At 46.5% G+C, this 25,288-nt stretch overlaps 1 protein-coding gene across 1 annotated transcript in view; it reads left to right on the top strand.

The window, feature by feature from the left end:
* Window positions 1-25,288, top strand: part of GALNT17 (polypeptide N-acetylgalactosaminyltransferase 17) — a 447,372-nt gene that overhangs the window by 337,187 nt on the left and 84,897 nt on the right. Inside the window, exon 6 of the mRNA XM_068523846.1 lies at window positions 15,897-16,014. Coding sequence (XP_068379947.1) covers window positions 15,897-16,014 — 118 coding nt within the window. The remainder of the gene's footprint in view (window positions 1-15,896; window positions 16,015-25,288) is intronic.

Raw genomic sequence — 25,288 nt, 5'->3', positions numbered from 1 at the left:
AAAATACTGACTTATTTTTTCATATTTGAATTCAGCTTGGTCTCTAACTCCCGTTTCACTGATGATGGAAATGAAAACTAATCATGTCACTTCAAGGTAACTCAGTTTCTTCCAATTTAAATCCCCATCTCTTTGAAGTCAGTTGCTCAGCAAAATCAGGATTAAACGGCTTATATTCTTTGTAAGGGCCACTCTTCCTCCTCAGAGGGTTTGCTTCTCTTGCCTCCCCTCTTGAATAGCACTTAGGAGCAAGGGGAGCTGGCCATGGGGAGAGGTGCTGGGCTGCAGGCTGCCCTCTGGAACCTTCCTGGCCCCTGCTGATTTATCTGACACATCCCCACCTTCAGAGCTTTCCCCCTCTGCATTCACTGCTGATGTCCTTGGTGTTGGTCTTGAACTCTGGGCACAATATCCACCTATTCTGTGCCCTCCAGTCTCCTGACTCCTCGTGATCCAGCCTGGTAACTATTTTGCCACCCCTTCCCTGGAGAATGCAGGAACATCAGGATTCCGTACCACACCAGGAGCTGGCTGTGAGCACTGGGAATGCTATTGTAGGTCTTCTTTCTGTCTAAATATCTCTCTATCATATCTGCCCCACTCTGGGCACCCTGCAACACCTTCTCCCTCCCCCCAGAGTTCTAGGCAGCAAGCAAAGCATTATCTCAGCTGCCTTCCTTGTCTATTTTCAGGCTTTCTCTCCCCACCCTGACTTCCAGCCTAAGCAGTAAGACTAGAAGAGGTCTTCTCTCAGGGCTATTCTTTTCTCCACTGCCCCTTCAGCCTTCAACCCCAACCCAGGAAAAACTAGCCTCCTTTTGGGATTGGAAACATCCCATCTGTCATGGTTCTCAACCCTCGTTGCACTTTGGACTCAAACATGGATGTAGAACAGTTGAATCAGAGTGTCTGGAAGGGAGGCCGAGCACAGGTAATTTTTCAAAGCTCCCCAGGTGAGCCTATAAGGTGAGCATCGAGACCCACGGCCCTGTTACACCTTCCATCCTCCGGCTTTGCCTGACCGCCATCCTTGATATTTCCAGGGATGTTCCCAGTTTAGAAAACACTTCCTCCCGTGTCTGGCTCATGCTTATGAAATCCTGGCTTTGAGACTGTTTCAGAAGTTAGCGTTCAAGGGGTGGTTTTATCGTCACAACCGAAAATTAACATCTTTCTGCTGCTTTTCGTCCTAGTCTTAAAGCACCCCAGTCCCATCTCAAAGCTCCTGATCTCAGGTGGCCTCGGCCTGCAGCGGCTTGAAGCAGGATTTCCGTTCTCTGGCCAGAGACTGAAGTCAGGGCGCAGCAGTGAGAGCACTGAATCCTAGCCACTAGACCACCAGGGACCAGTGGCCAGTGACGAGGCCCTGTCCCGTCAGCTGTATAGAAATGAATTTCCACATAGAGACAGAACATAGTGAAACATGTAAAGTGTTTATTAGGAGGAAAAAGAGTCCATGTGGATAGACAACACGGGTGGACTCAGAGAGAGAGTTGCGCCCTCGTGGGTAGTTTGAATCACTTATACGGGGCATTTCTTCCGGGTTTCCTTTGACCAATCATCTTGCTTTGCCTGAGATGAGTCTGTATTTGGTACATCTCATTTACTTACTTTTAATTTTATGTTATCCCATAGAGCCTGCATTTATATAGGATGTTCTAAAATCTTCTCAGGAAAATTCTCCAGCATGCACAAATCTCAACACTCTTCTTTTTGTACAGGAGGAAAAATAATTTTCCCTCTACCCTTCTACGTTCTCAGCTGAGAACCGCGCCCCCCCCCCCACCCACCCCATAATAAAAAGACAGATTAATAGGAGAAAAACAAACATCTGTTTAATAACCTGTATGTCTTGGGTATTCATGGAGATACCCAAGAACACTGAGTAATTCCCAGAAATGGCCAAAGCCACCACCTGAAATACCATCTCCAGCTAAAGACAAAAGAAGATGTTGGGGAGCAGGGAGGCCTGTTAATGGAAGGTGACCAAGAAAAGCACAGAAAACAAAGGTAAGGTTTGCTGGTGTCTTCTCCATTGGGGAGCGTTTATAGAGATTTAGGGTCACCCTTCTCTTCCTGGTGCAGAGAGGGAGACACCCTTCCAAATGGAGATTTCCTTTCTGAATGTGTAAACTTCTCTTTCAAAAGAGTTACTTTTAGATTTTTCAGAGCTTCTCCTAAATCTGCTGTTTCTTAAAAATAACCAGCTCAAGATAATCCTGTGCCAAAGAGGCGTATTTTGGGGTGGTACATTCTGCTGCCCTTCACTTTCTTTTATAGAACAACACGTGTGTCGAGAGCCTGATGCCATTTTCAAGTGTACGGCCCAAAGCATTTATCAGATTTGTTCTTACATCAGCTCTGGAAGCTGCAGCAGGACCATTATCCCCCTTTAACAGATGAGAAAGAGGCTCATCCATCTTCCAAGTCTTCCTCTCCCCTGAGGCCCTTATCTATCCTTCTCCAAGTTCCCTTCTGGCCACTCGCTAGGTAGGTACCAAGTTACTCCACGTGGCATCTGGACTTCCCTCCAGGGCTCCTGTTCTAGAACAGAATTCAGCAAAATTTTTCTGTAAAGGGACAAATAGTCAGTATTTTTAAGCTTTAGGATCCAAGACACACTAAATCAAAGCTATTATATAGGTACTTCTGAACAAGAGTGAAAACCAACTTCCACAAATATTTTACTGGTGAAATTCAAAATATAATAATAACGAGTTCAATTTTTTGGAGTCTGGGTCTGCTAATGAGGAAAATTGAATTTTTGCTGGGGGAGGGGTAGCATTTTGCTTCACTGAGATTCAAAGCTAGTGCTTCCATCTTCAAATGGATTATAAATATTCGTCTGTGAAAAATATTCTTAGCTCTCTGTCTGGACAGAAACAGCCAGAACCTTGTTCTGGACCTTTCTTCTTTTTCTCTTCCCCAAACATTCACTGAATCTATGTTTTCAGCTCACAAGATAGCATATGTCATATATATATATATATGCCACATATATCGATGGTTTATAACTACTTAACGTGTTACCACTTCTTCTGAAACTTGATGCTTTTACAAAAATAGCCTTCAAAGGATACTTTGCAAGTCGGTTTCTCAAAGCCTCAAGAAACTATGATTAGCAAAGAGCAAAAGTGTTATGCTGAGAAAATTATTTATAGGAAACATCTTGCTGCAGAGTTTTGTTAGGGTCTTTTTTTGTTTGTTTGTTTTTTGTTTTGAATAGATTTTTGAGTTTTATTGAAATCTTACATGAACAAGAAATTGGAAATACAATCACATCAAAGAACAAATTGTCACGGCTTTGACGTTTAAGCCAAACAAATTTTGTAGGGCAGATTTCACAAAGGTGTGAAGTTATAACAATTTAAAAACACAGTTGACCTACTTCTAGGAATGCAAAACATACAATCATAGGTTATTTTCAATACAAGAAAACTTAAATTTGTTTGCTTTAATTTCTTAAAACTACTAAGACAAAGCACTAGCTTGTATTTTTAAGGGTCTTTGTTTTAATAAATCCAGCCTAGGCAAATCAGTGAGCCAAGGAAAGGCGTTTGGGACTGGCAGCTTCAATCCCCACTGACACTTTCTGCATCTGTGAAAAATCGCACTGCAGAGAGATGAGCGCTACCTTTATCCTCCACAGGAAAGGCTCTTAATACCCAGACAGTTCACTTCCCAATCTGGAGGAAGTTGTTTCGGCGTGAATTATCTTTTCAGCAGCAAAAGGGAACGTGTTACCTCCATTTAACAGGCGAAGCGCTGGCCTTTGGGCCCTATTTTCTGGTGGGATATTTGTGTGCTGGATCCAGCATTTGATTTTTTAAAAAGGCAGCGGTACTTACCCTTTTGGTATTTATATGTATAGCAGAGGCAAATGGAACTGAGTATTAAATTACTGTACTGTGCCAGTTGAGAATTCTATGAGAGCCAGCCAACTCCTTCCCCCAAATTGTATTTTTACTGTTCAGCAGCTGCAAGCTCCCAGGAATCTTCAAAGCAGGACCACTTATTTTACCCAGTGCGAGAGCTCTTAGCTGCTGCCGGGTGTTCAGTGATCTCGTCTGGGAGGCAGCAGGATACCTGGGACGGTGTGGGATCAGACACCACCAGGTTGCTCCTAGCTCCGAACTTATTTGCATGTGTCTGCCCTTGGACAGTTCACTTAACCTTTAGCCTCAGTTTCCTTGGCTGGAAAGTGGGGCTAATAGCTACCAAGTAGGGCTGCTTTGAGGATTAGGAGTAATTATGAATTATACTCCTGCAGCCCCGGATGCATCCGCAACAGGGCGCTGTTGGCCTGGGTGATGTGGTGCCTGCCGAATTCTCCTCTCCCGTCCCTGCCCTGTCTTTTGGTCACTTTAGCAAACCAGTGTCTGTGCCAGAGGGTGACTGAGGAGGGTGACATCCACATCAGGAACTTGTGTTTATTAGGAAATGGTGTAGAAGAACTCATGGTGTGCGATGTTATAATAAAATGCACTGAAATCAGTGCATTTTTGATTAACCAAGCTACTTATTGCCGAAAAACGTGATGGTACCCCCAAAATATCCCAGTGCTGGCTGGGCTCTGAGAACGGGATTTGCAGAAATTCATGTAAAGACAGCTCCAGGGATGGCAATGAGTTGTCTATGCTTTTCCTACAAATGGGGCCTTGGTGTTAGAAGATTCTCAGCTAACAGGCCTGGATGTTAGTTGAGGCAGAGCTGGGACCAAGGAAAATGGCAGGGGTTGAGTTTGAGGACAAAGAAAGGCAACGAGGCCCAAAGAAAAGAGAAAACAGGGTATAAGCTCCGGACCTCTGACTCCTGAACCATCAGCCAGACATGCATTTGGAGATGTGGCCACTGGGGTGGCAGTGGTGGGGGGCAGTTGGGAGCTCCAAGAGCGACAGGAGGTAAGAGGTGGGCAGGGCAAAGCAAGGGGCAGACAGACACTCCAGCCCCTGTAGCCACCGTGGTGACCTAGGCAGCCAGCCGCGCTGCGACACGCACACACCCCGGTGCCCCGGTGAGAGCCATCGCTGAAAAGGGGAGAAGGGAAGACCCTTCCCGGTGGGGGCTTTGTTCTGAAGACAACTCCTCACCGTGTCCACACGCCACAGATCCGCAGTCTCCATTTTCTAGCTCCTTCTTTCCCCTGCACCCCTGGAGTCTGATCTTTCCACTCCAACAGCCTTGCTGACGCATATAGATACAGACATATAGATACATCGCTATAACTCCAAAGCTTCAACCAGAAACCGTTTTTACTAAGGAACACCAAGAAGTAGTGCTTGCTTTACTTCCCCACTAGGACGATCTCTTAGTGCGTTTTTATCTCCTCAAGCGCTTGGTGCATAGTCTAACAAAGGCATCCTCCATTGCCTGGTAATGCTTGTTGACCAGATGACCAAATGCGCAAACGAACAGCCACACTTGACCCCTACTGAGAGCCCTTCTGTGCAGTGCGGATAAGGCATTGAGTTGAACAAGTGCCAGGAGCAGCAAGGAGGTGGGATCTCACACATTTTCTCCTGGACCCCACAGGCAGAGGCACAGACTGACCCTGACCTCAGGGCTGAGAGGAGGTGACCTCTGGACGGGCTGGGCCATCTGCGGGGCTAAGCGTCCTTCACCCGTCACTGCAAGCTGGACAGGCATTTCTCTTGGGCCACTGTGACTGCCCCACTCTCTTTCCTGGGGTGTTTTCAGACACCCACCCCTGATACTGACCTCAGACTTCACACCTTTATACCATGTTGTATACTAGACTTCCTTATTTCTCTTTCCTCCTAGAACTCAGGCTTCCTTCGCTGCCTGTCTCGTTCTAGACCCAAAATATTTCCTGGAGTGCCACCATTTGCCAGGATACTCCCTCACCAGCTTCTCCCCTCTGTTCCCCTCCCCCTCAGTCCTTCATCCCTCTGCTTTTCTTTAAAGTTCTTGATAACACTTCACACGTGTTGAGTACATTGTCCTGCACGGAGACCGTGTGTTTTCATCACCTCATCAGATTCTAACCACAATCCTATTAGGTCTCCAGGACAGAGTCTCATGCCCAGTTTACTGATGAGGAGACTGAGTCACAGATGGTTGGACGACCACCCAGCAGGACGTTTAGATTAATGTGCTTTCCCTGAGCCCTGGGGCCGTGTGTCCCCACCCATCCTAGAGTGAGCACCTTGGTGCTTGCGCCATTTATCCCAGATTGTGAAAATATGGTGTTTGGGCTAAAATTGGAAGCATCTTGGGACGGTATCTCCAGAGTGCTAGAAAATCTGTCTCCATGAATAGAAGGTAAGGATGGAGATAGAACCACCCCTCCAGTCTCCTGCCCTCTGTTTAACGGCAACTGGAAAATTTGGGTTCCCATTTATAATGTAATGTGACAATCAAAGGAAGCTTAAGGATTATTATCCCCAGTTCCACATTTTTTTATTGTGGTAAAATACATATACAATTGACCATTTTACATGTATAACTCAGTGGCATTTAGTACATTCATAATATTTTGCAACCGTCACCACTATCTACTTCCAGAATATTTTCATCCAAATGGGAACCCTGTACCCACTAAGCAGTCACTCCCTACTATCCCCTCCCCCCTGCCCCTGCCAACCACCAATCTGCTTTCTATCTCTATGGATTTCCCTGTTCTAGACGTTTCATGTAAAGGGAATCATATAGTAGATGACCTTCTTTCTTCTGTTACTTAACATGATGTTTTCAAGGTTCATCCATGTTGCAGCATGTCTCAGAACTGTAATCCATTGTACAGGTGGACCATATATACATTTTGTTTATCCATGCATCCATTGATGGACATTTGGGCTCAACCTTTTGGCTACTGTGAAAGATGTTACTGTGAACATGCACGTACAAGCTGTTGTTGGAATGCCTCTTTTCAGTTATTTTTGAGCGTATACCTAAGAATGTAGCTGGAGCAGAGAGGGCAAGAAGAAGCTCAGAAACACAGACTGTCCAGATGGAGCCTTGGAGGCTGTTGTGAGACCCTGACTTTTACTCTGAAGGAAATGAGGAATCACTGGAGGGTTTCCAGCAGACACATTGCCTGATCTGACTTACATTTCAATAGATCATTGAGAGTTGGCTGCAAGAGAGCAGGGTGGAAGCCAGTTGGGAGCCATGGTGGTAATCCAGGCAATATGATGATGATGGTTCAGATTACATGGTGGCAGTGAAGATGGTGAGAGGTCCTCAGATCCCAGATGTATTTTGAAGGTAGAGCCATAAGAATTTCTGACCAGTTGGGGCCAAAGCCAACACCAAGGGTTTTTTTATTTATTTATTTTTTAATTTTTATTGATTTATTTATTTTTATTTTTTATTTTTGGCTGCGTCAGGTCTTAGTTGTGGCATGCAGGATCTTCCGTTGCGGCTCGTGGGCTCTTCGTTGTGGTGCATGGGCTTCTCTCTAGTTGTGGCGTGCGGGTTTTCTCTCTCTAGTTGTGGTACGCAGGCTCCAGAGGGCCTGGGCTCTGTAGTTTGCAGCACGTGGGCTCTAGTTGAGGTGCACGAGCTCAGTGGTGTGGCGCGCAGGCTTAGTTGCCCCGCGGTGTGTGGGATCGTAGTTCCCTGACCAGGGATCGAACCCAAGTTCCTTGCATTGCAAGGCGGATCCTTTACCACTGGACCACCAGGGAAGTCCCAACACCAAGGTTTTTACCCCAACATTTGGAAGAATGGAGTTGACATTACCTAAGATAGAAAAGACAGGTGGGACAGGTTTGAGTGGAAGGAAGGTTAACGATTCCTTTCCAACTGTGTCTGAGGAATCCCTTAGACATAGTGAGCCATTGAGTAGGCTATTGGATGTACCAGTCTGCAGTTCAGAGGAAAGATTCAGACTGGAGTGTAAATTTGGAAACTATTGGAATATAAATGCTATTGAAAGCCAAGAAAGCAAACATGATCACCAAGGAGTGAATGCAGATGGAGAAGAAAAGAGATCCAAGGGCTCTGCCCTGGAGTCCTTCTACCCTGAACATCAGAAAGCAAAGGAAGAGTCAAGAAGGAAGATTGAAAGGGGCGTCCAGGAAGACAGCCGGGCGTGGAGAGCCTGCTTCCAGGGAAAGGGAATGATCTGCTGTAACAGAGGCAGCTAGGAGGGCACACGTGATGAGGACTGAGAATCAGCCATTAGATATAGGATGAGTTATCTCTGACCTTGACAAATGCACTTGCCATGTAGCAGTGAGGATGAGAGCCTGGTTGAGTGGCTTAGAAGAGAACTGGAGAGAAAATTGGAGACACCAGGTGTACACAGCTCTTTAATTTATTTTAGTTATTTATTTATTTTTGGCTGCATTGGGTCTTCGTTGCTGTGTGCAGGCTTTCTCTAGTTGCGGAGAGCAGGGGCTACTCTTCGTTGCGGTGCGCGGGCTTCTCATTGCCGTGGCTTCTCTTGTTGCGGAGCACGGGCTCTAGGCGCGCGGGCTTCAGTAGTTGTGGCACGCGGGCTCAGTAATTGTGGCTTGTGGGCTCTAGAGCGCAGGCTCAGTAGTTGTGGCGCATGGGCTTTGTTGCTCCGCAGCATGTGGGATCTTCCCAAACCAGGGCTCAAACCTGTGTCCCCTGCGTTGGCAGGTGGATTCTTAACCACTGAACCACCAGGGAAGCCCCTACACAGCTCTTTAAAGGGGCTTTGCTGTAAGGGGGAGCAAAAAATGAGGAGAGGCAGCTGTAAGGGAGGTGGGTCAAGAGGGGAATTGTAGACTGTGAGCTGCTAGGAATGAGCCAGCCCAGGACGGAAGACGATAATGTACAGTGTTGCTCTAATATGTACTCAGGGTTTTTAAATTCAGATATGGTGAGGACAACAGATTATTGCCATTAAAAAGATAGTTTGTTACCCACAGTTTCCAAGAGAAGGAGGCCTGCCATGCCACACAGGGCCATCCGGGGAAGTACCTGGGGCAGTTAGGAGGAGAAGAAGTGAGGAGAAGGCAAAAGCCCAAGTCTTTACTGCAGTTTCTTCCAGAAGAAATGGGCGAGGCAACGTAAGCAGCTGATCTGGCTTAGGATCGGCTAGTTGGAATATTTTGGGGTGTAGGGGGCTGTCTCCAGTTATCTGGTTCCTGGCCCTGGGGTGATCAGGGTAGAGGGCTATTGCTTCCTGGAGTGTAAAGACCAGGTAGGGGAGGTGGCTGGGAGTGTGGGCTCTGGGCTGGTTAGTTTGCATAGGAGAGGCATCTTCTCCAGCTGGTTTTTTGCTGTCTCTAAGAACTGGCGAGTCCTGGGAGGGGCAGTCTCTCCACAGTCAGCAAGGACCCAAGTGCCAAAGCATCAAGAGTACAGAAAGTAAGAATAGATTTTTTTTTTTAATTTTATTTATTTATTTATTTATTATTAACTTTTGGCTGTGTTGGGTCTTCGTTTCTGCGCGAGGGCTTCCCCTAGCCGCGGCAAGTGGGGGCCACTCTTCATCGCGGTGCGCAGGCCTCTCACCGTCGCGGCCTCTCTTGTTGCGGAGCACAGGCTCCAGACGCGCAGGCTCAGTAGCTGTGGCTCACGGGCCCAGTTGCTCCGCGGCACGTGGGATCTTCCTGGACCAGGGCTCGAACCCGTGTCCCCTGCATTGGCAGGCAGATTCTCAACCACTGCGCCACCAGGGAAGCCCCAAGAATAGATTTTTAATACAGGTGTATTTAGGGGAGGGGGGATGGCTGAAGTGAGGTCCCTGAGCAGCGAGAGAGGATGGGTGGAGGGGTTGGCCTCAGCTAAGAGCATGGACAGTTCAATTACAGCAAAAGGGAGGCAGGCGGGTGACGGGGGCCTCTAAGTGGGTGGACGTGGGAGGTGGGGACATCCGCTTTTGTTTGCTGCTTTCTTAGGGAAGTAGGAAGGAACGTGGTTGGTTGAGAGGGAGGAGGTGGTGTGGGAGGTTTGCGGAGGAAGGAGACGCTGGGGCAGAGTCTTCTAGGAGAGTCAGGGTGGAGTAACTCGGGCCCTGGAGCAGGATTGTAGGACACCACTGAGGACCCACTGGACACACACAGCCCTGAATTTAAAGCCAAACCAGCCTGCGGAGAGTTGCACTTATCAGCATCAGGGTTCTGCCAACAAAGCAAAGTGGGAGTGGGGAAGCCAGGGCACTCTTACAATAAGCAACCATGGCTTTGAGCTTGGGGGGTGGGAAAAACACAAGAGGAGGGGTTCCACTGTCAAGGTGGCAGCGCCAGTGGACTGCAGGTCCCAGTGGGGTGGAAGGAGGGGTGGATCCGGTGAGCTCGAGGAGGTGAACTGGAACGATAGGGGCTGGATGAGAGAGTTGAGTGCTTACGGCCAGAGAGCACAGATGAGTTTTTTGTTTTCGTATTTTTGTCAAGGTATATTTTCTGTAAGACATATATCTTTGTGTTTTTTGCAACATAATTTTTTTTTCCAAAAAAGATAACTATGTTTTGAGGGGTGGGTAGGATTTGGGCAGACGGAGGTGGTCTTGTGGAGGACATTTCTGGAGAAGGACGTCCAGGCATAAGTTGGGACACGTTTCCCGAACAATGAATTGCCCAGTGTGCTCAAGCCATGGGCAGGCATGCTAAGGAAGAACTTTACTTAACTCAGGAGAGAGTAGGGAGCCAGTGAAGGGTTTTGAGGGTGGACACATCTAGAACACAGATGGGCCCTTTGTCACCAACGAGGAGAGGGAGCAGTGACATTGACAAAGCTCTGCATATCTGGGTGGAAATTCCTGGGCCTGCCGCCCTGTCCTCCCCTGTCTCTCCCTCCCTTTCTCCTCTCTCTCTCTCAGCTGGAACCATCGTGTATGTTGCATATATTCTCTGGAACAGCAACAATAAAGACGATTATTTTTAATTTCTGTTCTTCTCCTCCATAATGGAGCTATTAGACTTTGGCAGATCCCTTAATATGATTATCTTTTTTGAATGATCTCGAACTGAAATGTTTGTGCTGATGGTGGTAATCGCAGTGGAGTTTGAAGAACGAGGCTGTAGGCTCACGCTCCAGGAGCTCATCACCCCGAAGTGCCATCAACTGTGGTTTGATGGGCAAGTGAGGATGAAACCTTGGAGGGGAAGTGGGGCCCCAGTGGGCTCTTGGTTCTGCTTGTAAGGACGGGTCTGGCTAACCGTGCCACCAGTGCAGTGGGTCCCAGATAGGGCCAGGCGGGGGTTTTCTGTTGGAGACCTGCTTCTCCCGAGCAGTGGGGACAGCTGTCCATCATCAGTCCAGAATTCAGAGCAGTCATCCACTGAGCTCACCAGCACCACTCGCTGGTCCAGCCATGGGTGAGGATACGCCTTTTAATTATTTAGTCTCCACATCGACCAGTGATACATCAGTCACCTGCTTGAACCTTGCCCTGTTCCCAGCACGGTGGGGCAGCCTCGGAGCCCTGCTGTTTGCAGAACTGGGTTCTTGGCTTAGCAGGGAGGCCGTCTCCTCGGGGCTGGTCTCCCAGGCTGCTTCCAGCCCCTCCTCTGCACCATCCCTGTCAAGCCTGGCCTCATTAGAGTGCCAAGATGTGTACCAGCGCCCAGGCACCCTCTTGACACGGTGGCAGGTGTTTGACCGTGGCCTTTAGGGGTCCTTTCCACATGCCACCAACAGCAATAATGAGCACATGCTCATTCCACATCTTCGTTGCGTGAGGACCAGCCTCCTGCCCTTCATCTTTGGGTTCTGGCAGCCCGCCAGGATGCGGACAGCAGCCTGCTTGTCTGTGACCTCTTTGCGGGGCCTCGTGACAGCTGGATGGCTGCTGTGGCCTAATTTTAATGAGGAGGCACTAGGGGACCTCTCCGTCCTGTCGTGGGGAGTCCAAGGGCTTCTGATGTGGGACCTGCTGGAATACGCTGAATAGAGCTGTGAGCATCTGGTAGAGGACCCAGGGTGACTCATACTGTGAATCCATCTCTCCTTGCCACCGCAAGCAAACAATATCATCCAGATAAAGCCAGTTATATGAAAATATCAGGCTGCGTGATGGCAAAAGATGTTTCCTAAAGGGCAAACTGAGAGGTATCGGGAAGGAAGAAGCGGCCTGTGTCCTTGACAGTGAAAGTTCTGTGCTTTGAATCCTTCCCTCCTCCTCTTCCTCTTCCTCCTCCCCTTTCTCTTCCTCCCCTCCCTCCTCCTTCTCTCCCTCTCCTTCCCTCCTTCTTCTCTGTTCATCCCTCCCTCCCTCCCCTAGCGACCGCACACTGTCCTGCTGCCCTTGGCTTCTGGTTCAGGTCAGCTAGTTTGTCCCTGGGGCATCCCGGGGCCCTTCCCCACCAGGGGCGGTCACCAGATCTGTCACACTCGTTCATTCATTCAACAGTATCTAGCTCTGTGTCAGCAAGGCACTCACTCCTGGCAATACAATGAGAAATTAGGGGGATAACTTCTCTGCTCTTGGAGACCTGGCAGTTCAAGAGGGAGATGGCTCCACAGGCTGGTTCTGCTGGTACAAACACAAACTCCTAAGTCCCGTCTCTGTAAGTCTGGTTCCATGGTCTGGGCTGCACCCAGGAATCTGCATTTTCTAAGGAGCCCTCGGGGTGATGCTGGTGTCGGTGGATCCTGAACCAATCTCAGAGAAACATGCTTTTCAGCCATGGGGCTGTGCCCAGAGCCACCCCTTCGAGAGTGTTTGTTGACTGCTGTGCCCTGCGATTCTAACTGCCCTGCTTGCCCTCGAGGGGTTAGAAAGCACAGCGTCTTAGAGCAGGATCTTAATTACGCATGCATGTTAACATTGGGAATTTTCAGACCTTGAGCTTAGGGGTTGGAGAGACTGTTCTAACTTCTCAGAATTTCTTGATGTGCTCAGCAGTGGCTCTTTAGAAAACTGAGGTGACACCAGTGCTGGCTCCCATTCCCCCTTCTCTGCAGTCTCCCGCCCTCCCAGGACCACATGTCCCATCTCCAAGCACACATGTCACTGGCATTTCTCCATCACTCGAGTGACCCTGGCTTGTAACTCTCCCAGAATGAATCTTCCCTTAAGTTTGCCACTTCTGGCTGTGTGATAAAACGTCCACCCTCCCCTAGATCATAAGTAGAGGGTGGGGGAGATAGCACATGTCATCGGCACCATTCAGTTGCAAAGAACAGAAACCAGTCTAATACACAGGGGTTAAGTCAAGGAGGACAGATCGGGCTTCCCTGGTGGCGCAGTGGTTGGGAATCTGCCTATCAATGCAGGGGACACGGGTTCGAGGCCTGGTCCGGGAGGGTCCCACATGCCGCGGAGCAACTGGGCCCATGCGCCACAACTGCTGAGCCTGTGCTCTGGAGCCCATGAGCCACAACTGCTGAGCCCGCGTGCCACAACTACTGAAGCCCACGCGCCTGGAGCCCGTGCTCCGCAACAAGAGAAGCCACCGCAATGAGAAGCCCGCACACAGCAACAAAGAGTAGCCCCCACTCGCCGCAAATAGAGAAAGCCCACACACAGCAATGAAGACCTAACGCAGCCAAAAATAAATAAAATAAAATATAAATAAATAAATAAATAGATAAAAGGAGGACGGATCGCAGAGACACAGGGGGCTCGCGCATGACCCAGGGGCAGAGAGGGGAGCCAGGCCTGTCAGCAGATGGGCAGCCGAAGACACAGGCTGCTCCCCCATCCCCTGGTCTCACACCTCCACAGTGCACCTGCCTCCCTCTGCTCAGCCATCCTTGTACAGGGACCACCAGAGCTGCCCCCAAATGGCAGCCTGAGCCCTACAGATGGATGAGACCATCTAGTTCTAGCTCCCAGCACTGTCTCGATTCCAAGTTTTGGGAAAAACATAATTTGATTCACCCTGTTTGGGATCTGTGCTCACTCCTGGTTCAGTTGACTGAGATAAGAGTTGGGCCCACATAGTGCTTTTCCAAGCAAGGGGTCAGCTGCTTCTCTCAGAGGGACCAAAGGCTGCAGGAAATGACTGACAGTGAAGTGGCTGCTGTCCTGGTGTAACTGGTACAGCTGCCCCAGTAGAGGGCAGTGTCCTGTGTCCATAAGTGTGATTGGGGTGAGCTTCCTGGAGAAACGTGGAGGGCAAAGGAGCATTGTTTATTGAGCCCCTGCTCTCTGCACTGAGCTCATTGCATATCTCTTCACAGCGATACTCCACAGAGACTTCACTGGGATCCAAGAGGGTCCATTAACTTCACACAAGTACAGTTTCCCATGGCAGCACCCATGTTCATCAAACTAGGTCCGTTCAACTCTGAACACTCACCTTTCCAGTGAGTCCCACTGCTGCCGCACCATGTGGGTACCAAGAGGAGTCAAAAGTCTGGACGTTAAGGTCAAAGTCAAGCTCAAGATCTGGAGGAACAGACGAGGATCTGACATTGAGGTCTACAGTTCAGCTCAGGAGAATCCCACCAAAGAGCTTCCTGGCGGCCCCAGTGGAGTTTCATGGGGCCTCCAGTATGAGACACCTGTTTCGCCCAGGAAAGCATCTGAACAGCATTTCTGGCGTTTGGCAGTCTGGGGGCTTGCTGGCTCCTTTCACGAAGCCATTTCTGAAGAGTGCAGTGAAGCAGAAAGGCTAAAATGAAGGGCTTTGCAGTTGGCTGGATCCTGATCTCTACTCTGTGATTCATGCCAGGTCGCAAGCTCTCCGCGGGCTTCAGCTGGAGAGGTCCTACCTCCTTCACACGACCATGGATGTTTTTAAGTGAGAGAGTGCGTGAAATGTGCTTTGCATTTATGCTTGAGATGTAGTAATTACTCGATAAATGGCTGCGATAATCATAGTAATAATAACAACTTAGTTGCTTGAACGCAGGAAGTATGTCGTGTGTTTCTTTACCCCCTACAGCACCAGTAAAATGCCTTAGAGGGGGCTTCTTCTCCTCCTCCCCCTCCTTCAAGTGAGATACAATTGACATATAACATTGTATAAGTTTAAAGTATACAGCATGTTGATTTGATCTCTGTATTGCAATAAGATAACAACCACCATAGCATTAGCTAACGCCCCTAACAGGTCACATAATTATCATTTCTTTTTGTGATGAGAATATTTAAGATCTACTCTCTTGGCAACTTTGAAGTATATAAATACAGTATTTATTTTTAAATATTTTATTTATTTAGGCTGCATGGGGTCATAGTTGTGGCACGGAGGATCTTTTAGTTGCGGCATGGAGGCTCTTAGTTGTGGCATGTATGTGGGATCTAGTTCCCCGAACCCAGGCCCCCTGCATTGGGAGTGCGGAGTCTTACCCACTGGACCACCAGGGAAGTCCGGTATTTTTTTTTAAATAAATTTACTTATTAATTTATTTATTTTTGGCTGCGTTGGGTCTTCGTTGCTGCGTGCAGGCTTTCTCTAGTTGAGACGAGTGGGGGCTACTCTTCATTGCAATGCACAGTCCTCTCACTGCGGTGGGCTCTCCCGTTGTGGAGCACGGGCTCCAGGCGCACGGGCTTCAGTAGCTGTGGCTCGCGGGCTCCAGAACGCAGGCCCAGCAGTTGTGGTGCACAGGCCCAGCCGCTCCATGGCATGTGCGATCCTCCGGGACCAGGGGTCAAACCTGTGTCCCCTGCATGGGCAGGCGGACTCCCAACCACTGCGCCACCAGGGAAGCCCCAAGTCCAGTATTCTTAACGATAATCACACTGCTGTGCATTAGATCCCCAGAATTTTTTATCTTCTAACTGCAACTTTAGACCCTTTGACCAACATCTCCCCAATTCCTCCATCCCCCAGCCTCTGGTAAACACCAATCTACTCTCTGTTTCTATGAGTTTGACTGTTTTAGATTCCACATATAAGAGAGTTCTACAGTATTTGTCTTTCTCTGACTTGTTCCACTCAGCATAACGCCCTCAAGGTCCATCTGTGTTGTTGCAAACGGCAGGATTTCCTTTTCTCATGGCTGAGTAATATTCCACGTGTATGTATCACATGACTGTTGCTTCTTTCTCCCTCCCGCAGAACACCAGCCATGATTGGCTGCTCGTTTGTGGTCAACAGGAAGTTCTTTGGTGAAATTGGTCTTCTGGATCCTGGGATGGATGTGTACGGAGGAGAAAATATCGAACTTGGAATCAAGGTTTGTGACATGGCATCCTTTCCTCTTAGTCTGTTTGTGTTTGTGAGCAGAACTGCCTGGTCATTTTTGATGTGTCTTTAAAGCTTCTTTAGCTGGTGAATGACAGAATCATTCACCCCACTTCTGTTCCTAAAGATGTTCCAGCAGAGTTGTCACCCCTCCTCAGACGGGGGCAGACCTGGGCTTCCCCCTCGAAAGGTTGAACAATTTGTCCAAGCCTGGGCGACCCAATCTGGACATTAGCTAGAGAATTTGGTTCCCACTCCCGTCCAGTTTCACTCTCTCCTTAAATTTTCCTTAAAATTTAATCATCTCCTTAAATTAGAATTTACATGCTACATATTTTGACAATTCATGTACATCATAGAATCATAAGATGCCAGAGGAGAGAAGGACAATGTTCTGTGGGACTCTCCCATTTCTCAGAAATGCTTCTAAGGAGGATAATGGGAGGGGGAAGAGGAAGAAGACGCAGAATGGGCCTCTTGCTGGCCCCCCATTCAGATCAGCTCCACTGCTGGATATTTTAGACACTGGGTATTGCTTAAGATTCTGTTTGAAAGATGAAGTTCACCGTAAAAAAAAAAAGTTGGACAAATTGATGCATTCCAACCTCTTCACTTTAGAGTTAAGATAAATGAACCCGAATGAGGGGTGGGAGTGGGGGACATCTGGTAACCACTTAACTGGTACGTCCTCCTCCATACCGCAAGGAGTGGGGTCCTGGGGGATGATGCCCAGCTGGGGTCTCTGTGTCCCCACTCCTCCCTGTCCTGAGCTTGTGCATTCCTGAGCCCCTGGGAAGTAGGCTTGTTGGAAACGACTCAGGACACAACTGTAAGGTTTAAGTTTATTGAATTTCTTCCTCCTTCCGTTGCTGGAATCTCCTTCTTGTTCTACCAGGCAAGTACCCAGTGCAGCACCCCTAGCTTCAGTCAAAGCCTGCTCTCTGTGTCAGATTTCACTCGTTATCCCTAACGGCTCAGGACCTTTAAGACACTGCATCGCCCCCTCCTCTACACTTGAGCCCCCTTCGTGGAATGGAAGGCTTCATGTCCTCATGATGTAATGAATGTCCAGGCTGCAGAAGCAAAGAGGATGGTGGAGACCTTCCCTGGATCCTAAAATCACTCCCTTTTGGAGACTGCAGACTCTTCCTGTGTTTTCAGTGCCAGGCTGGGTTCTTTCCTAAGTGGAATTTGCATAAGATTTCTTTGAAAGCTGAGCAATTAAAAAGCCCATGAATATGTTATCGTAGCTAATATACTTGGCCTTTACCCATTTGAAATTTAAGTGAAGGAAAAGATTTGGGCCCAGCATGTTGCGCTTGGCCTGTAACTTCAGTTTCTGCCCTGCTCCCGTCTCCTTATCCCTCCTCACGCTGCTCTTTTCCTTAGCTCTCATCCACTTCCAGCATGCCAGGGAATTGACTTATTTATTATGCGTATTGTATTTCTCTGCCTTTACTAACTAGCTAGATTGCAAGCTTTATGGGGCACAGATCTCTGTGGTGCTCACCTTTGCATCCCAAGCATGTAGAACCGTGCTTCACACATGGCTCAATAGGTATCTGTTAGATTGATGACTGAATGCCTGTTAGGACCCAACATGCGTAGAAGCAGTGACATCATGGAGACAAGCCCGATGGTGACATGGGAGGTGATAACTTGTCCAGGTACTTATTTGTGAAAGGAAGGAGCTGAAGGCAGCCCTACATTGAGATGGTTAAGCTTTTTAAATTTTTTATAAATTTTATGATAGTTTATAAAATTATATGTATATTTGTATATAATAGGTATACAATTACTCAAATTTATAATAATTTTGTAAATTATTAGTTTTAATAATTTAATACTTTTATTAAGGGAGATTTGAATGTCTCTCTATGCTGTGAGAAGGAACCCAGTGGAGGGTAAGACGTCACCAACAGAGGGGAGAACAGGATGAGGGAAGGAGCACTGTCCCTACGGAGGCAGGGGCACAGGTGGAGGGGTTATGGGGACAGGAGGGCCCCCAGAGTTGGTTGCCGTGGCAGCCTGCGCTCTGGGGAGAGCAGAGGTGGTGACAGCGGAACCCACTGCTAAGGCTTGCTGGGATGTTGGTCTCCCCATGCTTGCAAAGCAAAGGTCTGGGTGCCAGGCTCTCCCAGGCTCCGTGTTGATGGTAGTGACAGTCCTTCGTGGCCACCCGATCCCTGCAGGAGGGGAGGGGCTTGTCAGTCTCGGCCCTGCAGCAGCGCAGCCCCTGTGCCAGGAGCTGAGGGCCCGTGAGTTCCGCTCTGCACCTCCACGTGGCAGGCTGGAGTGATGGGGCCCAGAGCCTGCTCTCTGACTTGTCTTCTCTGGGGTAGCTCCATGCCCGGCTGTTCTCCACGCGTCTCTATGGAAGCATCCGATGGATGGGGCTTGGATCCCACCCTCATGCAATCACTTGCCTCTTATCCCGGGCACGTCCGGCATCCACGCTGGACGTTCGGGAATGTTTGTGCCTCTTACTTCCCATAGACCATGTCATCCCATGACCTACAAGCTGACTCTCCACAGAAGCCTTGGTTTTCTGCTGATTGCCAAAGCAGGAATTGACTGCTGTTGGTACCCTAAGGGCCAAGGCCTGGGTCCAGGGTCCACGTAGCCACCGTCTGCACAGTCGTCCGTGTTCTTAAGGTGTGGTCCCTGACCAGCAACGTCACCTGGCACTTGTTACAAATGCAGGTTCTCGGGCCCCATCCTACACTTACTGACACTCTGGGGGTGGCGTCCAGCAACCTGTGTTTTAATAAGCCTTCCAGATGATTCTGTTGCACACCCAAGTTTGAGAGCCCCTGGTCTACACCCGACCTTAGCCGGCTTCCTGGCAAATACGTATCTATTCTCAGAAACGAACCCGGGTGAGAGTCCACATGCTTCAAGGCCCACCTTGAAAAATACATTATTAAGAAAGCTATCCCTGCTGCTTGAAAAAAATCAGAGCTTATGTAATATATGCACACATATATACACATATATAATTATATAAAGTGTACACACATGCATTATATAAATTAACCTATAATAGCCTATAAGAAATGACATAAAATTCTGTGCTCTAGTTAAGTGGGGAAATTTTAATATGAGACCACATCTTTGTAATTTCTTTGACTAAGAAGTAGGTCCATCTGTGATCTAACTATTCTCTAACATTTTTCATTACTTTTTAATTCCATCCTCAGTAATTAAAGAATAGGAAGAATAGAAAGTCACTGTGGTTCAGGGGAAAAAAAACAGTAGGGTTTACTCTAGGGCTATTGTTTGGATGAAAGGCAAGCTTGCCCGTGACCAAAACAGTCGATACACTGGAGGGAAAAAAAAGCTTTCCAGGGCTGAGAAAATGAGATCAGAAATTGAAAGGTTTCATATTGTTCTGAGTAACATTAATCAGAAACTATTAACGAGGCATGTTATAGTAACATGTCTAAATGGTAAGAGGAAAAAAAAATTCTCCGAGGAGAAAAGACCAGATAGATTACTTTTAAGTGGTATAAAATCAGATGGCTTCAGGTTTCTCCAATATATCCGTCTGCTTTGGGAAGAAAAGGCACTGTCTTATTCTGACCTCTCATATAAGAGCGTGACATACACCACGACTGAATCCTGTCTGGGAGCTATTCTGAAAGGAAGGCAGTAGAAAGATGCTGTCAGATCCTCAAGCCATCAGAAAAGGTCTTAGCTCACCATGAATCTCAAGAACTGAATAAAAGGCAGAATTCCTATGTGTGTACATTGTTGTTGAAAATATTGTTGAGACCAACATTTGAAGGACTGCCTCCTTCAAAGGGCTTAGAAGTTATGGGCTGTCTGGGGTGGCCTAAGTCCCAGGGCTCCAGATGAACCTGGAATCTCCCACTCCCACTCTTTGCCCCATCTCTTGTTCTTTTTTTTTCTTTTTCTTTTTCTTTTTTTTTTCTTGCTCCCGATCTTGTGTCCTGTCTCTGACAAGCTGGTGGTATAATTCAGTGTGAGTCCAAAGGCCTCATAATCAGGGGGCGCTGATGGCATATACAGTCCTGGTCTGACTCTGAAAGTTCAAGAATCAGGAGTACTGATGTCAGAGTGAAGGTGGATAACTCAGCCCAAGTAGAAACATGAAACATCTCTGACAAGTGCTGTTGACTGATGCTTTGATCCCCACCCCAGCCACTCCTCTGTCCATGGGCTTTGGGACTCATCATCCAGCATCCATTTTAACCATGAAGGATCCTCCCTGCCCTCAGACCCCTGACGTCAAAATCCCCAGTGTCTGGAAGCCTCTTGTGACCTTTCTCTTCTATTTGGAACTCTTGGGCTTAAGTCTGCTCTATCTATTGGATGTTGTGATTTGGATAATGGTCACTCCTGGAGGTGACCAGACCATCAGTTCTGTCTCGTTTTCCTAATCCTTAGATTGTATGAGTCTTTGGTTCTTCCTTCCCTATTGGCGTTGGTCATCTCTGGCTATGGGAAGGTCTTCATAGTGCAGGGTTAGAGTATACCTGTGATAAAATTCAGAGCGAAAGCCCCTGGTCTTGTGTAGATAGAATAGGCTTTGGGATTTCACCGACTGGTCTTTAATCTGGATGCATATATTTCAGGTGGCCAACAGTTCAGATGAATGCTTTTGGATATAACGGGGAGCCTTCTCTGCTCTAGCAGACGTTTTCACTGGGGAGACCGCAGTAGACAGACATGGTCTCTATCTCCATGAAATTTATAGTCAGGCAGAAAAACCATTCATTTAACAAGTAATTACCAATGGGATGAGTGTGAAAAGGTAGGACAAGGGGAGAATAGAGGAGAAGATAACAAGGAAATATAAGCTACTCTAGGGAGTTGGGAAGAACCTCCCTAAGGAAACGATGTTGAAGACTTGAAAAATATGTTGAATTTAGGTAGGCCAAGAAGATGTGGAAGTGGAGTGTAAGAGTAAAAGAATATTCCAGGCAGTTTTGGTTGTATGAGATGATTAAGTTGTAGAGATCTGTTAGACAGCATGGTACTTATAGTTAACAATGCATTGCGTACTTAAAATGTTGCTAAGACAGTAGATCTTATGTTGTGTTCTTTTCAAAAAAGGTTTGTTTGTTTGTTTATCTATTGAGATATAATTGACATACATCACTGTGTAAGTTTAAGATGCACAGTAGTAATAAGTAAAGAGTGGAGGAGAAAACGTTTGGAAGTGCTGTGTATGTTTATAGCATAGATTGTGGTGATGGTTTCCCAGGGGTATACTTATCTCCAAACTCATCAAGTCGTATACGTTAAATATGTACAGCTTTTTAATGTCAATCATGCCTCAATAGACTGGTTTTAAAAAGAAAAAGGATATTTCAGGCAGAGAGAAAAGCATGTGCAAACGTTTGGAATTCGGAGAAGGAAATATATTCTGGGAACTGCGAGGCGTTCCAGGTGGCTGGAGCAGGTAAAGGGAGAGGGAAATATGTTAGATGTAGTGGTAGCCATCTAGTGGCGTTAGATTATGCAAGACTTGTAAACAAGAATTTGGCTTTCTCTTAAGGACCACTGTGGACATTTTGAAAGAAAAAAAAAGACATGCGATATAAGAGACATATATCTGTGTGTGTATGTGTATCTATAAATAGTCCCATGTTTTACCCATAACCCAGATCCTCTGGAGGCAGTTAAGGGGAGCGAGGTTATCAGAATTTTTTTTTTTTTTTAATAAGAAGATCATTATGACTGCCATGTGGAGAATGGATGATAAAGCTAGATGGACTCAGGGGAGGGGCAGTGAGAGAGGCTGGACTATGGTTGGGGCAGTGGGAGAGAAATGGACACATTCAGAAGGCAGAATAGACAGGATCTGAGGATTGAGTGTCCAGAGGGGATGAAGGGAAGCGGGAGTCAAGGCTGACTCTCAAGTTACTAGCTTGAACAATTGGAAGTTGCTGGTGCTGTTCTCTGAGATGAGAAGCACCGTTGGAGGATGTCTGGGACAAGGCAGAAGCTGATGCTTTCTGTCTGAGATGTGGTGAGTCTGAAGTTCCTGACACTGTCCAGTTCATCCAGTAGGCAGTTGGTTGTGTGGAGATTAAGCTAAGGGTAGAGGACAAAGCTTGAGATAGACTTGAGCATCTTTGGTACCTAGAGCATATTTGAAGTTGCCAGAGGCAACAGGTTGCATAGAGAAATGAGAAGAGGGGATAAGACAAAAGTCCAGAAAAAAAGCAACATTTAAGGTGTGGAAGGAGTAGCTGGAAAGGAAACTGAGAAGAAGGGACCCAGAATAAGAGAAAAACCAAGAGAGAGTGGATTTGTGGCAGCTGAGAGAAGAGTGTGTGCCCATACCCAAAGCAGGCATGGAGAGGAAGGGATGGATCCGGGCACCGTTCAGGAGACATGATGAACAGGAGCTGGTGGATGATTGAACATAAGGGATGAATGAGAGGGGAGTGTGGGGTAGCTCCCAGGTTTCTGAGCAACCGGGTGGATTCATTTAGAGAACACTGGCAGAGAAGAAGGTCTGTAGGTGGGAATTCGAGAAGTTCCATTTTAGAAACATTGAGTTTGAGGAGTAACAGTCCTCTGTGACCTGGCAGTGAGATGCTGAGGGAACACAGGCATAGCATGGGGTCCCAACCAAGAGTAGGAATTGAGACGAGGTTCCAGGAGAAGTATGGGGTGTTCACCGTGCCACTCTGTGGTCCACTGGACAGTGGGGCTCAGGGCTTAGGCTGACTTATCTCTAAAGTGTATTGCCATCCTCTTAAATAAGAAAAGCTGAAAAAACACACATATGCATATACACACCCCGCCCCCCAAACAAGCCTTCCTCAAGAGACTTTCCCAAGGACGGCCAGCAACATGATGTCAGTTTGTAGAATAAAATTGTTTCCGTAGAGTTTCTAAAATCTTTAATGATAATTTTGTACCGGCTGGGAATTCCACCCCGAGTGGATGAAGGTTTAGATGATACTGCCTCTTGTTACTTTTTTTTTCCCTCAAAACAAATTGGAGAATGAAGAATTGTCATTACATTTTATGTTAATTTCTTTTATTTTTATTCAACATTTTATTTTGGAAAAGTTGAAACATACACAAAAATAGAACAGTCTAATGCATCCAAATGTACAAATCATTCAGCTTCAACAAATAGCAACATTTTGCTGTGTGTTTTTCAGTTGCCGCCTCGCAGCTTTTAAAAAGCAAATCCCTAGACATCATATCATTCTGCCTATAAAAACTCTAGAGTGCATTTCTAATATATAAAGACTTTTTTAAAGCGTAGGCTCAAAATAAATTTACACATGGTAAAATCCATTACCAGTTCATGTTTCTCAAAAATGTTTCTCAAAATTCTGTGAGATTTTCTCAGCAACAAAAACAACAACAAATGTGATTTGTAGATCTTTCCGAACAAGGTCTACAAATTGCATTTGGTTGATATGCCTCTTTTCAGTTTTTTAAATTTTTAATTGAAGTATAGTTGATTTACAATATTGTGTTAGTTTCATGTGTATAGCAAAGTGATTCAGTTATATATTTTTTCAGGTTCTTTTCCATTATAGGTTATTACAGGATATTGAATAGAGTTCCCTGTGCTATACAGTAAATCCTTGGTGTTTATCTATAATATATAGTGGTGTGTGTCTGTTAATCCCATACTGCTAATTTATCCCTCCCCACCCAGATTCCTCTTAAGTATCTTTTAATCTAAACATTTCCCCTCACCTTTATTATTCTCACGGCATTCATTTACTGAAGACGCCAAACCATCTGTCTTGTAAAATTTTGCACAATCTGGACTTGACAGATTGATTCCACTTCATGTCTTCAACATGTTCCTCTAATCTCCATTTTCTCTAAGCCATATTAGATCTAGAAGGTTGATTAGACTCAGTTTCCTTCTTTCTAGCCCTTCCTTCTTTCCCACAAGAACACTTTAGGTGATGCTGTAAACTTCCCATCACATCACATTAGGAGATGTATACCATCTGGTTGTCTGGATTTTAGTGATGTTAAGATTCAACAGTGGGTCCATGTGTTTTCAGACTGATTTGTCCATTATAAAATTCCCCACTCAACCTTTCACCTAATGGTTCTAGCAGCCACTAATGATCATCGCCCAGATCCATTGTTTCATTAGGGCTTACGAAATGGTGATTTTTAAATTTTACATTCATTCTGCGTCCCTAAGCCATAATTCTACTAAAAATGAACTTAACCTCATCAACTATTTGGATACTCTGAAATATAGGTGAAATAGGAAAGGCCGGATAAATGCTTGATTCTTTCCTTTTATTTAAAGTTTTAGAATATTGATTTGGTGCCATAGCAACCTCCAAAGGTGACCAATAGGCTCTTTTCCAGTAGTGTTATTTTTTTTTTAATATATTTTATGTTTCTAAATCCATTACAGTCATTATTCATTTTTTGCCCATTCTGTATGTGTTTTTTTTGTTTTTTTTTGTTTTTTGGCTGTGTTAGGTCCTCGTTTCTGTGCGAGGGCTTTCTCCAGTTGTGGCAAGCGGGGGCCACTCCTCATCGCGGTGCGCGGGCCTCTCACTATCGCGGCCTCTCTTGTTGCAGAGCACAGGCTCCAGACGCGCAGGCTCAGCAGTTGTGGCTCACGGGCCTAGCTGCTCCGCGGCACGTGGGATCCTCCCAGACCAGGGCTCGAACCCGCGTCCCCTGCACCAGCAGGCAGACCCTCAACCACTGCAACACCAGGGAAGCCCTGTATGTGTTTTTATTAAAGTCTGATTTAATACAGCAAAATACAGATATTCAGTCTTCAGTCTAATGGGTTTCACAGTTACATACACCCCAATAATCACCTCCCCAAACATTGAACATTTCCTTTGCCTGAGAAAGTCCCTCGTTGCCTCTTTCCTGTCATTTCTCTCTACTCCCCTACACCACGCGCTCCAGGCGACCATTTTCTGATTTTTATCACCATAGGTTAGTTGTGTCTGTTCTAGAACTTCCCGTAAATGGAGTCAAACCTTATATAATCTTTTAACTAATTAATGTTTTTGAGATTCCTCCATGTTGTTTTTATTTCTGAGAAGTACTCCATTGTGTGAAAACATGATCATTTGTATATTCATTTTTTTGCTGAAGGATAGTTGGGTTCTTTCCAATTTAGGACTGTTATGAACATACATGTTAAAGTCTTTTTTGGACATATGTTTAGATTTTATTGGGTAAATACATAAGAATTTAATAGCTAGAATGTAGTGGAGATGTATGTTTCACTTTTTAAGAAATGGTCAAACAAGTGTCTAAAGTGTTTGTAC

This window comes from Eschrichtius robustus, chromosome 16, assembly GCF_028021215.1.
Source record: "Eschrichtius robustus isolate mEscRob2 chromosome 16, mEscRob2.pri, whole genome shotgun sequence".
NCBI lineage: Eukaryota > Metazoa > Chordata > Mammalia > Artiodactyla > Eschrichtiidae > Eschrichtius > Eschrichtius robustus.
Note: the sequence above shows the minus strand (reverse complement) of the source record. Positions and strands in the feature narration are given on the sequence as shown.